This window comes from Bos javanicus, chromosome 5, assembly GCF_032452875.1.
Source record: "Bos javanicus breed banteng chromosome 5, ARS-OSU_banteng_1.0, whole genome shotgun sequence".
In the NCBI taxonomy this organism is placed as follows: Eukaryota; Metazoa; Chordata; class Mammalia; order Artiodactyla; family Bovidae; genus Bos; species Bos javanicus.
The window spans coordinates 70,353,926-70,370,406 of NC_083872.1; the positions used below are offsets into that span (position 1 = coordinate 70,353,926).

General features: G+C 44.7%; 1 protein-coding gene across 1 annotated transcript in view; it reads left to right on the forward strand.

Annotated features, from left to right (window-relative positions):
* The window catches only part of POLR3B (RNA polymerase III subunit B), a 124,082-nt gene extending 109,015 nt beyond the window's left edge, over positions 1 to 15,067 (forward strand). Inside the window, exons 27-28 of the mRNA XM_061417190.1 lie at positions 854 to 1,027; positions 6,473 to 15,067. Coding sequence (XP_061273174.1) covers positions 854 to 1,027; positions 6,473 to 6,602 — 304 coding nt within the window. The 3' untranslated portion in view covers positions 6,603 to 15,067. The remainder of the gene's footprint in view (positions 1 to 853; positions 1,028 to 6,472) is intronic.
* The last annotated feature ends 1,414 nt before the right edge of the window (positions 15,068 to 16,481 follow it).

Here is a 16,481-nt window from a genome sequence, read left to right on the forward strand (position 1 = left end):
CCCTGGCAGTAGCTATTGGGGACCCAGGTTTCTTCCATAGTGTGTTCTGCTTAGTTTTTCTATTTTTAAATAACAGAGAACTGAGACATCTTTGAAAATACTCAAAAGACTTTCTCCCCTGATTTGACGACTATACAGTGCTGATAATGATGATAGTGATGGCGATAGTAATGCTAACACTGCTGTTTTATGTGATTATATTTTAACTTAACTGTTATATCACAGAAGCTTGTGTAATTATTATTTCCATCTAATAATAATATTAGCAGCCACTCGGGTTACGTCTCTTCTCATTGAAGGCTCTTTGGGCTAGATTGTCTTACATGCATTTTTACAAATGAGACTGAGAGGCTGAGCAGCATGCTTTTGGTCACTGTCTACAAGCAGTTTGACAAATACCATACAATATCACTTACATGTGGAATCTAGAAAAATGGTATAGATGGGCTTATTTACAAAGCAGAAACAGAGTCATAGATGTAGAGAACAAATTTATGGATACCAAGGAAGGAGAGGGTGGGATGAATTGGGAGATTGGGATTGTATAAAATAGATAACTAATGAGAACCTACTGTATCACACAAGGATCTCTATTCAGTGATCTGTAGTGACCTAACTGGGAAGGAAATCCGAAAACAAGTGGATATAGGTATATATATAGCTGATTCACTTTGCTGTACAGCAGAAACTAACACAACACTATAAAGCAACTATACACCAATAGGAAATTAATTTTAAAAAATAGAAGCAGTTTGAATCCAGGTGAGCCCTGCTCTGTAGCCTGTGCTTTTAGCCAGCATGTGATGCTGCCTCTTTGTTTAGTACAAACACATTTGTCTGACTTGTTCCAAAGGCAACCCACTGAAGGTCGATCTCGCGATGGTGGTTTGCGTCTTGGAGAAATGGAACGTGACTGTTTAATCGGTTATGGAGCCAGTATGCTTTTACTAGAGAGACTAATGATTTCAAGTGACGCCTTTGAGGTTGATGTCTGTGGGCAATGCGGACTTCTGGGGTACTCCGGCTGGTAAGTGGATACCACATGTCTCTCACACCGCATCCCTCGCCTCTTAAATCACAGCTCAGTGTTTCACCCTGCATCTTCCCCACATATTCTGCAGCCTTCCCTATCCAGGCATTCCGGAATTCAGGATTCTGTATGTACATGCTTAGTTTGTCTGCCTAATGTTCTGCTCTCTACGACCACTACAGTTTAAACTCCCAAGGAGACTTTGTCTTCTTTTTAATGTTATCTCAAGTACCTTTTATAACACTGCTGCTGCTACTGCTAAATCAGTCATGTCCGACTCTCTGCGACCCCATAGACGGCAGCCCACCAGGCTCCCCCGTCCCCACGATTCTACAGGCAAGAACACTGGAGTGAGTTGCCATTTCCTTCTCCAATGCAAGAAAGTGAAAATGAAGTCGCTCAGTGGTGTCCGACTCTTAGCGACCCCATGGACTACAGCCCACCAGTCTCCTCCATCCATGGGATTTTCCAGGCAAGAGTACTAGAGTGGGGTGCCATCGCCTTCTCTGTTTTTATAATACTATTCATCTGTAAATACTAGCAGATTCAGAATTATAGCATATTTTAACTAGTATCCTTCAATAGAAGACCGTGTCAAATGCCCTTGTTTAACCTCAAACCCAAAGAACCAGGTATGTTGCCCCAGCTCTTATAGCAAATTGGTGGCAGAGCCTGGACCTTGTCTGTACCCTCTCTGCTTTACATTTGGCCTGTGAATTCCCTGAAGTCAGAGACCACGTCTGTCTCGGTTTTTCACTCAACAAACGTTGAGTAAGAATCAGCTACATGCCAGACACTGTTCTAGGCCCCAGAGTTATAGTGGTGAATAGGACAGATGAATGGCTGCTCACAGGGAGCTTGTCTTCTAGCTCATTCTAACTCCACCTCTACTTCTCCAGCCTGGGACCTTTTTGATGCTAAATCAAATATAATTGCTTAGGATTATCCATAGATAAATTGCATAATTCATAAACTTTGTAATTTCTGTGTTGAGTTCAGTATACAGGCCAGTTAAAAGATGATACTCCGTATTTTTTGTTTGTGCTTGTTTTCCTCCTTATACTGGTTCTACTCCACCACTGAAGAGCAGCTGCTCTCCTTAGGTTAGTCATGATCCAGAGCCCTGAAATACCCCTGCAGGCAGGAGAACCAGCAGTTCCCTGGTGTTTACTCACTCTTCTGCCAGAGATGAGGTCTAGCAGGGTATAAGGCAGATGCTGTGGGACAGGAAATAGCCTCAACTCCCTCACCCACCCTCGAAGAGCCCCTTCCCCCACTGAGTCCCCCTTCAGAGCCTCCTTCCAGAGAGAACCCCAACTTTTTGCCATCTGTCGCTGCCAGTTTCTTGGTGAATGAAAGCAAATCAAGAGTTGGAATGAGTGAACTTCTTTGAACACAGTGTATATACCTTGCTAGTTACACGACAAAACCCTTTAGCCAGTTAATGATTTTTTTTTTTTTTTTTGGTGTAAAATAGTTGAGAAGGAGTCGTCTGTTTCTTCTTATCTGTGAAGAAATCATTTCATATTAAAAACCCAACACAAGAGGTGGCTGTTTGCACTTTGTTCCTTTCACACGATGGCAGAGAGGAGGCGACAGTATTCTAAGCATAAGCCTGGGCATTGCTTTATCAGTGACATGGGAGGGGGTGTTTCAATTCTGAGATGTCTGTTTGTCTTTTGAAATGCATATTGAGTTTGCTTTTTATTGTTCTGGCTGTGTAACACACCAACAAAATGTGTAATAGCAAGATGCCTGGAACTAGTTTTACTATGCTTAAGTCTTCTAATTTGGTGCAAGGATTTTTTTTTTATAAGCTTAAACTACAAGCACGTATTTCTCATATATATGGAGGCAGGGAAGTTCAAGATCAAGGTATCAGCAGATGTGCTGTCTGGAGAAGGCCTACCTCCTGGCTCGTAGACAGCCATCCTCTGGCGCAAGGATCTCAAAGTAATTTATTTTGAAAAGATGGTGCAGAGGAATCATTTTATTAAGAACAGGGATCATGAGACTTCAGAGTTTCCTTTTCTTCTCCATTCTCCCCACATTCCCTCCTGTGCCTCCCACTCAAAGAAGAAAGAGAGTGTGTGTGTGACAGGGAAGAGAAAGAGCAAAAAAGAACGGAAGCAGTAGATGAGCTTCATTCACATACTTTGAAAACCTTCCCCTGTCTTCCGCTGAATACTCGGGGAAACTCACATAAGCTGTGGCTGATATCCTCGTTCTTCTGTTAAATTCTCATCTCCTTTGCTGCTGATCGTTTGTTTGATGGCAGTGCCTGATTTTGAAGCTCATGTGTTCAATGTGTATTGTATTTGAAATCCCTTGAAAGAGGACTAACTCAGGTTATACAGTTTAAGGGTCTTTACTGTAATTAAACAGACATAGATATGCGTAGGTCTGATTTTGAGTAGCCTGCTTACAGACCACTCAACCCTTGTGTCCAACATAAAAAAATAAAATCCTCACCCACGCTGGGAGTCTGGCACCCTCCTTGCGCTGCTTCCTAGCAGAGGGGCCTAATGATGCTGTCATTTTCCCGTCCTTACCTGATCTGGCGCGCTGGGTTGTGTGGGAGGGAGCACGGGGCATTTGTTGGAGGAAGTCGCTCTTTAATGAACAGCACAATGGAGGCTGAGTAATTAGAGCAGTTCAGAACCTTGAAACTGGCCTTTTGTCAGTGATTTGCACATTAGTAAGGCATTGCTATGGGGATGTTTACAGCAAGACTGTTGTTCTGCAGAAGACACGGAGGGCGTAAGTCACAAAAGAGAGGAAAACTGCCGAGAAAAGAAAATCCCTATTCGGATAATTAGCTCGTAGAGGATATTTTACTGGACAGTCATTCCTCATGTGAAGCCACAGCCTCCTTCCACTGCCTTCGCCTTAAAAAATCAGTTTCTTTTCTTGTTGTTTGGGTCAAGTCTCTTCCCTTGGAACTCTTTCAGAAATAGGGTAAAACATTATATATTTTTATTTATGTGTGTTTTATCTGTATATATGTGTATGTTTTATCTGTATATATTTATGCATGTATGTATGCACTGGAACATCTTAAATGATGAGAAATATTTAATAATAGAGAAGATTAGTGGACTTTCTGGATTATGAATCAGCACATATGGAAACTTTAAACAGATGAGCTTGGATTGAAGTCACAGGATAATGTACTGGTCAGGAGAATCAGCAAGACATTCCCCCAGTTAAATCCATTTCTCCAGTTTAGTTAAAGCATGAACATGATTCCTGAATAAATTAGATCAACCCAGGCACATTTAAAAACATAATTCATAAACTGTAATGCATTAAGGAGGTCTTTAGGCAGTCTTTTAGGAAAAAGTCATCCATAATGTTCCTATTATTAGTGTTGATGGAATCAGATCTCCACAGTGCTTGTTAAGGTCTCTGCAGGTCCCCTGGTGGGGACCCGGGCATGGGTCCATCGTGGCTTGTCCTTTTTCCCTCCACCTCTCCTTGTAAAGTTCATATCTGCATAGTCACCCACCATCTTGTTCAAATTCTCAGCCTTAATGCTTTTCTAAAATTAATAAAGCTTTATTTTACTGATGGCAAAAATGACCCCTGAATATTTTTATTATATTCATTTGTAAAAAATACATATATATAGAAAAAATTGTCACGGTTGTGACAATACAAATTCCTGCCACCCACAGATGACCACTGTCAACATTTTAGTGACCCTTTGGGGACATTTCTGTTTGCCAGTTGTTCTGTGGTTTAGTTGCTAAGTCATGTCCAACTCATGGACTGTAGCCCACCAGGCTCCTCTGTCCATGGGATTCTCTAGGCAAGAACACTGGAGTGGGTTGCCATTTCCTTCTCCAAATAGTCTGTACCCTTTTTTACTTTAAATCATGAACCCCTTTGAGATTCTGATAATAGCATAAAAAGAAAATTATATACACCAGAAAATCTGGTTACAGATGATTTTGAAAGCTTCATACATTTACTGAAACCCATCTGAGAACCCCCCCATGTAATCACACTGTTGAGTAGACTGCTTTTTCACTCCACACTGTGTCCTGATCACCTTTACATTTCATTAATCTGGGTCTGGCTGCACAGGGTTCTTCTGCATAAATGTCCTGTAATCACAGAACCAGTAATTTATTGGACATGTGAGTTCTAGCTTTATGCCGTTATAACCAGTTTGACCATGAACATTCTTGTGCCACTTTTGTGCTTACTCAGTGAAATGACACACACCTCTACATGTTTAACACACGTTGTCTTACTGCTGTGTTCTGCCCATCACTAAGGAATCTCCATCACTAAGGAATCTCCCTCCAGCCCCCAGTCAGCACTGACTCTTCTAAGCCATGGTTGCTGTCCCTCCTACATTCATTTTGCACCCTGTTAGCTGGGAGGATCCAGTTTTCTACCTGTTAAGTTTCAGGATATATACTGGAAATCTATTGTCCCCGGTACCCCAGACCCTTGAGATACAGGGTGAGGTCCTGTTTTGGTCTGAAACCTAAGAGAATAACTCAGCTTCTCTCCTGGGACCCTTCTTCCGTTGTAGCCATTGATTAAGATCTAGGTTCAGTTCACTGGCTTTTCCTAAAGGAAGAGAAAAGAAAACTAATTGAAAGAGCAGATACGTTGGCTCGGAGCAGGTGCTGTTGTGAGGATAAAGTGGGAATACATGAACACACACAGGAATCAGTGCATTGTGAGCTCAGTGGCCTCCAGGACTAAGGGAAATATCTATGCTTGAAGAGCACTGGAAAAATAAGTAGCATGTGACTGACACCACCTTCCTGTATGAAAGTCTTCTCTTGCCCATCACACTTCAAGCATTTCAGTGACAGAAAGCAAATTGAGCATCTTGTCTAGAATTGTATAGAGCAGTAGTAGCTTTTCAACTACAGGGATAGGGACTAAATTGTTTTGAAATTCTTTCAACAACAAAGACTAAATCTGAGTAACTTTCAGATAGTTCAGATTTCTGGGCCTCATTCAAAACAAGTGTATAGGCAGATATTTTGCATTTTAAAGAGAAAGGTCTAGAAGTGTGGATGCAACTGATTAAAAGTACGTGCTTTTAAAACTGGGGGAGTGGTATTTGGTTTGTTTTTTTCTTTTCCTGCCTTGGATGCTTCTTTTTATTCCACGGGTGTACACATACATATTTGAAGAAGGAAATGGCAACCCACTCTAGTATTCTTGCCCAGAGAATTTGATGGATAGAGGAGCCTGGCGGGCTATAGTCCATGGGGTCACAGAGAGTCGGACACCACTGAGTGACTCACTTTCACTTTCATACATACTTATTTGATAGTGTGAATGAACACGAGGACTAGGAAACGAGGGAATTCAATAGGATGGTCGTGGAATGGGCAGAGTGCATCTTCCCTTCCTTCGCGCTGCCTCCGCCCCTGAGTTGCTGTCCCTCTAACACAGCTGACTTGGTTTCAGGTGCCACTTCTGCAAGTCGTCCTGCCACGTGTCCTCCCTGCGCATCCCGTATGCCTGCAAGCTGCTCTTCCAGGAACTGCAGTCCATGAACATCATCCCCAGACTGAAACTGTCCAAGTACAACGAGTAAGGATGGCGGATGGTTATTTAAAAAGAACGGTCGATATGTCCAACGCAGTGGAAAGCGGAAGAGATGAGGACCACCTCTACTCTGGGGTGTTCAAACATCCTTTGAATTGTTCTCTCTCTCAAAAAAAACAAACCACATAATTGATGGAGAGGCTTTTTATACGTTGGGAGACTTGGCTGAGCAACCTCCATCAACGAGCCTCATGCCACGGGAGAGGTGCCAATGATACAGACTCTAGTGAAGTCTCTTGTCCATGTACCAAATGTGATTCACAAGTGGATGTGAACTAAAGGATAAGCTTTTATTTATGGCCTGGTATCTTGAAATTTACTCATTAGAAAGACCTTCCTCCTTAAGAAAATAATGTTTAGGGTCAAAGAAAACTCAAGATTCTTAGGAAACAGGAAGAATCTGTTTGAGTTGGCTGACTACTTTGTCTGGGAGTCTGTTCTGAGCTGTGTCTATAGGAAAACAACAGCAGGAAGCTGAGAGGATAAGCGGGGTCTTTCTTGTCCGGTGCAGTGAGGGGATAAATTTTCCCTACAATTGAATCTTGTCTTTATACACCCAACTTTTTAATTCTATTAATAAATGTCTTCCTAAGGTACTCTTAAGTTTACCAAGGATGTCACCTTGTCTTAAGGACTAACTGCTACTCTTCTGAACTGCCATGATCATATGCAGTAACATTTGTTGAGTATCTGAAAATAATTCCATGGATGCTTTGTTAAGTTTTCCATCCCTTCCATTCCTGCCAGGATGTTTAGCTGTTCATTTGGTTTTTAATCAGACAGCACTCTTCATCCAATTCTATAATAGGTTGTTCTTAATTGCTCTGCCCTGAAGCCAGATAAATATTTGTGTTAGGGATTATTTGTAAGTCAGAAAACCTTTGAGTAATGGTCTAAGGCCAGGTCCCCAGCGTGTCACATTCAGCTTGTGCCACGGAATATTAATAGGTGTTCTAGAATCAAGGTCCAGTGTCAAATAAGGTTGAGAAACAGAGTGTATCCACGTTAAACTACCACAGACTTGTTCAGAGGCTTTACCAAGCTACTGTGCTGGGACCTCTGAAAGAGGGAGCCAGGCTAGTCACTGATATGGGAAGCCAACCTCAACAGTCTCACTCAGGTCCTGAGGTTTCTCAGGATGGACTGCTGGGGAGCAGACCTTCTCCAGCTGTCTCCACATGTCTCTGTTCCCTTCAGGGACGGGTAGGATTTACAAAGGCAGAGGGGTTTGCACACCCAGATCTCTTGCTTCAGCTGGTGGTTCCTTCTTTGCATCTGGCTTTGTTGTTCTCAAGAGTGTTGGTGCCTGAAGATGACTCTACTAGATGGGATGTGTATGTCCTGCATTTCGTGGGCCGTATAAGGAGCTTTGTACGGTAACTTTTGACTGTTTCCTGCTACATGACAACTCACTATCAACTCTGCTAAAGATGCCGTAGCCCTGCCCCGTGAGGCATGCCATGACAGTGACCCCTGGGAGGAGCTGCCAGCATGCAGAGTGCTGGCACGGGGGCTTCATCACATTCCCGTTGTGAGACCCTGTACTGAGGATAGAAGGGGCAGGACACGACTGCTGCCCCAAGGGGCTCAGAGCCCAGTGGGGGAGACCAGATGCCACTAGTCATGGGACACTGCCCGTCAACCAGTGCTGAGGCTTAACCCAGCAGTGCTGAGGGTTAGCTGTGCTCTGAAGTTTCTGAAACAGCCCAAGAAGCTGAAGCTCCAAGTGGCTGACTCACCCTGCACCCCACCACTGATGGGGAACAGTAGGGGCCTGGAGACCAGGGTTCCTGGTTTGGAGGGCTCACTTTGGGTTGCATCCAGGATTCTTATTTTTCTGGGGTTTTTTTTTGAAATTTTTTTATTGTGAAATTCACATACTATTTTATGTGCTATTTATTTATTTATATTTTATGTGCTATTTTAACCAATAACTGTACAGTTCAGGGGCACTAAGTACATTCACATTGTGCAACTCTGACCATCATCCACAGGATTCTATTTTTCAGTCACTAAATGTGACAGTTTTTTGTTTTTTTTTTTAATTCAAGTGCCACTGAGTATTTGAATTCTTAAACTTCTTTTTTCAAAAACAGTTCAGTCAGTTCTGAAGGGAATTTGGCTAGGAAGTTCCCAGTTCTCCAAGTTAACAAAGATCTAGAAAGTGTGGGTTCCAAACTGAGACCTCCTTAGAGCAAAAAATTGTGTCAGGTTGGTAATTTCAAAAACCAGCAGATACGCCATTTGAGTAACTAGTTGACTGAATAATATTTTGATGAAAAGAACCCAGAATTGATATGAGCTCCACTACAGCTTTATTTCGGAGAAGGCAATGGCACCCCACTCCAGTACTCTTGCCTGGAAAATCCCATGGACGGAGGAGCCTGGTGAGCTGCAAAGAGTCCGACACGACTGAGCGACTTCACTTTCACTTTTCACTTTCCTGCATTGGAGAAGGAAATGGCAACCCACTCCAGTGTTCTTGCCTGGAGAATCCCAGGGACGGGGGAGCCTGGTGGGCTGCCGTCTATGGGGTCGCACAGAGTCAGACACGACTGACGCAACTTAGCAGCCGCAGCAGCAACAGCTTTATTTTGTAAGTTCCTTATTTTAAAAAATGACCATTTAGATTTCCATTTCCAGGAATGATAAATAACCTTTTGCAGGCCACTCTCAAAGTGCCTTTTTCCCTCTGGGCTTTGCCAGGCTGAAATTGGCTCAAGGATGAAAGGCTAAAAAGCCAGGCCAAAGCCACTGCAAGACTGCACCCCTTTCCCGAGCTTTGGTGAGTCCAAGGGCTGGGGAGACAAAACTGTGGGCTCAGTATGGCCAAGAGGACAGGCCTAGAAAGGCCAAGATCCCAAATAGAAAGCAAGCTTCCTGAGGCGAACCCAGCTTCTCTACCACTTTTCCCCTCGTAGTAGGCTGCTCTGGATGCCGCAGACTAGGCGGTTACACAATAGACATTTATTTTCTCACAGTTCTGGAGATTCAGAGTCCAGGATCAAGGTGCTGACAGGTTTGGTCTCTGGTGCGGACTCTTGTTTCTTCCTGGCTGCAGACAGCTGCCTTTCACTGTGTCCTCACATGGCCTTCTGTGTGTGTGAGGAGAATGAGTGAGCTCTGGGTCTCCTCTGTTTCAAAGAACACCTGTGACGTCATTTAACGTTAATTACTTCCTTAAAGGCCCTGTCTGCAAATAAAGCCACATTGGGAGTTGGAGCTTCAACACAGGAATTTTGGAGAGGCACAGTTCAGTCCATCATACCCATCAAGGCATTTGCCAGCTCCTAACAGCACTGGCTGGCCTGCCTACAGTGTCTTTTAAAGCTGAACATGCTCAGCAGTCCCGTTCCTGGATGTGTGTGCCCATCAGAAATGTGTGTGTGTGTCTTATCAGTAGGCAGGAGCAGAAATGCTTCTAATAGCACTGATGTAGTAGCCCTGACTTATAAATAACCCCTGCCTATTAACAATGTGATATAGAAGGAAATGACAGCCCACTCCAGTATACTTGCCCTGCGAAATCCCATGGACAGAGGAGCCTGGCGGGCTACAGCCCATGGGGTCAAAAAGAGTCAGACATGACTGAGCAACAACTACTACTACTATTAATGATGAAATAGATCTGTTATAGCATGTTTGCAAGTGAAACACTATATAGTGATGAAAAGCCTCACACAGATCACAGATAATCTCACAGCGGTAATGGTTTAAAAAAAAGCTAAATACAAAAGAATACATACTGTATTGATTCCATTTAAATTCAAAAATAAGCAAAACTAACGTATGATCTAAGAAATCTTGATAACAGTTCCTGTGCTGAGTGGGGTGGCTGGTGACTATGTAGTACAAGGGGCTTCTAGGGTGCTGGCTGTATTTTTTTTTTTTTTTTTTTTGTACCTAAGTTGGTTATATGGGTGTTTATGAACATACACTGAGCTACATACACAGGATTTTTCACTTTTCTGAATACACATTATACTTCAACAAGTTAAGTTTTTAAAAAGAACACAGATTCTAAACCTGTTGTTCAGCCTCTTCATCCAATGGCTTTGTCACCCCAACTATCATATGTTATCTTTGCTTTAGTTTATCCATTTTCAAAATGGGAAAAAGTAAAAAACTGACAGCCAGGGCCCCTTTTCAAGGTTAAATGAGATAATATGTCTAAATGACTCAGCACAGTGCCTGGCGAGTGACAGGCACACAGTGAGAGTGTTCAGACTCCTCACTTGCACCGCTGCCAGGACTGGCCTCATCAGGAAAGGGTCAGGAAAAGTAAGCCCCTGGTTTCCTTTGGAAGAAAGAGTATAGGAACCAGGGCCAAGGGCAGAGACTGGAGGGTTCTACCAAAGCTGTTTGTGAAAGCTGCCCTGGTTCACGGTGATGAGGGGGAAGGAGGGTGGTGGGATTAAAGAACACACTTCCATGGAACAACCATTTTATCGCTGACATCAAAGTGAGGCCTGTCGTCGGCGTGGGAGCCCACAGAACCAGATCTCAAAACACTTCCATGTGCGGAGAGTCTAGTCAAGGCGGAGAGGGGCTTGATTGGGTGCTATATATTAGGATAGTTTTCAGCTGCTTCAGAGCGTTTGGGGCCAACACCTTCATTTGCGGTAATGAGTCACATGAGAGGGAGCACAGGAGGGCTGGTGGCTGAGCCCATCCGCAGCTCGCCCGGCTGAGGATAGAGCAGCCAGGTTCCCAGAGGCCTGTAAGTGATTCCTTTGTGAGACGGATGTTCAGAAAAGTGACTGTAAAAGTAGCACCTCTTTACCGTCCGTATTTACTCCATATGTGTCTTGAAAACAGCTTATTTCATTTACTGACTAAAAGTTGGACTTTTACTACATCAGCCCCACGGGGCCAAGGTTGGTGGGAAATTACTGTCAAGCCTTTAAAGAGGCCATTTCAAACGGGAGACAGAAAATCAGCGGTGGCAATCCAGAAGTATATATACTCTCTGTTATTGAAGCCAAGCTACCAATTTGGATTTCAGACATGGGCTCCAGAAGCAATTAAGAGATTTGCTGCAGCAAATCAAATTTATTGTGATCAGGATATCATGGCAGACATTCTCAGGACAACCTGAAACTCACATTCTTTTTTCAGGTCTAAAATCTCAGACCAAAGTCCGAGGACTTAAAGTGTTTTTCAAATCCGGGTAATAGATCTCATTCCATACATAATAAATTTTAGGTCTGGTAACTCCCGATCATCCATGTTAATGAAGGCAAGGAGTAGTGTGAATAAATTAAAACAGATGATGGATCCAAAATCTTTTGTATGAGATGCTGGGGTGACGTTTACATTTGCATTTTTCATACAGTTTGTTTGGAGATTAGATACATTTACTGCGTGTTAAATAGGGACTCCTATTAACACTGTCTTTGAAGACACTGGAATAATAATAATGATAATACCATTTATGGTTAAGTAATGATAACTGCTGTTTGGAGTGGGGCAGGTAGCCTGACTCAAAGTGTGGCCCCTGGACCAGTAGAGGCATCAATGTCACCTGGGAACTTGTTAGGAATTTGGGTGTAACACAGAGGTCTGTGGGGCTTCCCAGGTGGGGCTAGTGACAAAGAACCTGCTTGCTGATACAGGAGATGTGAGACACGAGTTCGATCCCTGGGTCAGGGAGATACCCTGGAGAAGGGCATGGCAATCCACTCCAGTATTGTTGCCTGGACAATCCCATAGACAGAGGAGCCTGGCGGACTACAGTCCACAGGGTTGCAAGGAGTCAGACATGACTGAAACGACTTAGCACACATGCACAGCAGTCTATGGATTGATGAACAAAAGCCCTCTGCTGCTGCTGCTGCTGCGAAGTCGCTTCAGTCGTGTCCAACTCTGTGTGACCCCATAGACGGCAGCCCACCAGGCTGCCCCGTCCCTGGAATTCTCCAGGCAAGAACACTGGAGTGGGTTGCCATTTCCTTCTCCAATGCATGAAAGTTAAAAGTGAAAGTGAAATCGCTCAGTCGTGTCCGACTCTTAGCGACCGCATGGACTGCAGCCCACCAGGCTCCTCCATCCATGGGATTTTCCAGGCAAGAGTACTGGAGTGGGGTGCCATTGCCTTCTCCCAAAAGCCCTCTAGGTGGTTCCAATGCAGTCTAAACGTTGAGACCCACTGTTGCAAGCTGTGTGAAGAGGTTTGGATTCCATCCTCTCTTAGAACCAGCCTTTGGATTTTTAGGGGTGCCAAAGAAGGCACACATTGAAAACTAGCCCCCCACTCTCTCTCCTGTGATGTGACTTCCCCTTAAGAAGCAGATTGGCGGGGCCACTCCTCCCACAGGGCTCCAGCCCTCCCTTCCCACCCTCCTGCGCCCCACCCCCACCCCCTGCTGGTGGAGAGGAAATTACTCATTAAAGGCCAGATTTATGCAGGAAAAAACAACTCTTGAGCAACCTAGGATGCTGCTGTCTCTTGTGCTGACCGGTTTCTGACTCTCCAGCCCTGAGGTTCCCCTTTCTCCTCCTGCAGCTTCTTTCCACTCAGTCCAGATCTGCCTGCCAGCCCCACAGACACACCCACATCCAAGGTGGCTGTTTTCTCTCCAGAATACTCGTTTCTGTCTCTATCCCTGCTGGGCGTTTCAGTGTACTGTCCAGGTGCTCCCGGGGTACCACAGTGTCATCTCTCCCAAAGCAAAGCTCAAAGTCAGCGGAGATGCGCTGGGTGCCCCACAGCTTCTGTGGGCCCCGCAGGGCTATTTTGGAGCTGTGATTTTCCTATTCTTTCCAGGTGCTGAACCTGTAGGCTTGGGTGAGGGAACACCAGAGCCACTAGTGACCTTGGAGCTCCTGCCTGAACAGGCATCGGCAGTGGTGTTACCAGTAAGGAGGGAGAGAGCAAGCAGAACACTCTGCCCTTCCTGCACTATGCGTGTGAGCCCAGCAGAGGTGACGCCCTGCCCTGCGCTTCCCATCTGTCTCATAGAGTAATCTACCTGCCTGCCTGCCTCCTCCACCCGACCTGGGCTTGGTTCAGGAGTGAGAATAGTGGCTACCGCACAGGTTTGGGGTGAGATGGGTTAATTCAAGTGAACAGCACCTGAAAGTGAAAGGGTTAGTCACTTAGTCATGTCCTACTACTTTTTGTGACCCCATGGACTGTATAGCCCACCAGGCTTCTCTGTCCATGGAATTCTCCAGGTAAGAATACTGGAGTGGGTAACCATTCCCTTCTCCTGGAGATCTTCCTGACCCAAGGATCGAACCTGGGTCTCCTGCATTGTGGGCAAATTTTTTACCTCCTGAGCCACCAAGGAAATCCCTCCGCCCCCCAACCCCGCCCCGGTAAACATTCAATAGAGGTTAGCTTTCCTCTCCCCATATGTGTAAACATCAAACTAGATCAGTTTCTCAACCTCAGCACTACTGACATTTTGAACCAAATAATTTTGTGTGTGGGGAGGGGGGTGCGGTGCTGACCTGTGCCCTGGAGGGCATTGAGCAGCACCTCGGGCTTCTACCCACTAGATGCCAGTAGCTTCCCCCTAGTCTTGATGATCAAGCATGTCTCCAGACAGGGCAGATGAAAGCGGTTTACATGACAAAGCAGACGAAAACAGTTTCAGACCGCAGTTGTATGGCTTGGCCCTCAGACGGGCAGCTCATATGCCTCTGGAAAATGGAGTGACTATACTAACAAATGTTAACCCGAACCACAAAGCCCTTGTCTTGTCTCCAATGTACCCGTCGTAAATGACATCAGATAAAACACGTCAATCATGTTGGTCATTAATTGTTTCATTCCTATTGTAAAATGTGCTTTTATGTATCTGCTGATAATGTTACAGATACTAAAAAAAATAAGATTAGTTATAATCTACATTTCTATTCACATCTGCCCGCAGCCTGACGTTTTAGATTTCGCCTATTTTTTGTTTTTGTCAAAGATGGGTGCTGATTCTCATCTTTTACCCAGGCAAACCTCAGCTTTGCATCTGCCTGCCATGTGGCAGGGACTCTTTAGCCCCCCATCTACTCCAAAGCCAAAGACTGCCCTTCCTTTGAATAGTCCTGTGGGAGTAAACGGGGTCCTGGCCATCCCAGCAAGCCAGAGTCCCGCCTGCACTGGAAGGTGACAGTCCTGGGGCGAGGGCTCTGGAATCTCAGCAGCAGCAGCTGTCTTTCTGAGTTCCTAGAAATTTTCCTTCATTGTTACTCTGGGTCTTGCGTGTCCCATGTAGATCTCCAATCTTTCAGAAACTGAAATTTATCAACGTCAGGCCAGAAAATGAAACACGAGGCTCTTTGTGATCTATTACCTGCTCTCCCTACCAGGAGAGTTACTCTGATTACCTTCCTCAGTGTCAGATGTTACAAAAATCTAGGAGTGAATATTTGCAGAGATTGAGACAGCCATGGTTCTGATTGCACAGATGTTGTAAGACCTTTCTCTTTTCAATAAAATCAGGGATGCCAGTACCACCCATGTGCTTCTTTTCTGTGTCTGCATCCCTTTGGCAGCTCTCTAATTAATCATGGCAGTCCACCCTGCTTAAACCTGAATTCGGCCTCAGACCTACGGAGCTCAGACCGCCAGCCCCCACCAGTTGGTAGGCCAGGACCATGGTTGGGAGCTAGGATGCTGCATTCACACTGCCCACCTTCAAATCCTGGCTCACCACCTACTAGCTGAATGATCTTGGGCAAATTATTTTGCCTCAATTTCCTCATCTGCAAAATGAAGTGAAAGTGGCTCAATCGTGTCCGACTCTTTGTGACCCCATGGACTGTATAGGGGTCACATTCTCCAGGCCAGAATACTGGAGCAGGTAGGCCTTTCCCTTCTCCAGAGGATCTTCCCAACCCAGGGGTCGAACCCAGATCTCCCACATTGCAGGCAGATTCTTTATAGTTGAGCCACAAGGGAAGCCCAAGAATACTGGAATGGATAGCCTATCCCTTCTCCAGTGAATCTTCCTGACCCAGGAATCGAACCGGGGTCTCCTACATTGCAGGTAGATTCTTTACCAACTGCGCTATCAATGAGGTAAGAATACTCAGTTTATGTGACCCACATAAATGAGTGCTCAATAAATATCAGCTCTCATTATAATTGATTGAAAGTGGCTTCTGTATGGAACCTATTTGGCTTTCCTGTATAATAACATCTCTCCTCTTTCTGAATCAAGTCTGGTTCAGCTGTGTGATTTGTTACCTTCATGCAGCAGCCTATAATACCGATAAAGCAAGGGTTTGATCTTGGTTGGAGCGGTAAGTTTAAATTGCCCCTCACTTCTATTCAGACACTCCCAAATATGTGCCTTGGTTACAGTGGAGACTGGGTCAGAGGGTGTGGTTGACTGAAAATAAAGCCGTTTCCACTGTTGGAAGCAAACAGCTTCAAGTATTTTAACCCTAACCCTAATACTGGCTTAGGAGCGCCATCTTTGCATGTGAAAAAAATTCAGGACATGCCCATAATATGCTGGTCTTCCCATCCAGCATCCTGAAACCCTCAGTTACTAGGTTTTATATATTTATATTCATATATATGTATTCATTTTCAGCTGTGTGCATTGAACTCCACATTAATGTCCCCCACGCAAGAATCTGATGACCTGCGTAAGAAAGAATTTGTGTCTGAAAGAATCTTTGGCTTATGTGCAAAGGAAAAAGTCTCCCCTGGAAAAATGCAGGCCTTACACATTTAACAGACCCTCATGTCCACAGAAACAGTCATTGGCAATTAGGCGGCTGCCCAAAGATCAGAGGCAGGAGCCCGCACATGAAATAGGGGCCGCGTGCGGAGATCGCCGCCTTCTATCTCTGAGTTATGGGCGGCCCAGGCTGCTTCCCCCTGGGTCCAATCTACTCTGAGCTTTTCCTGCTGTGG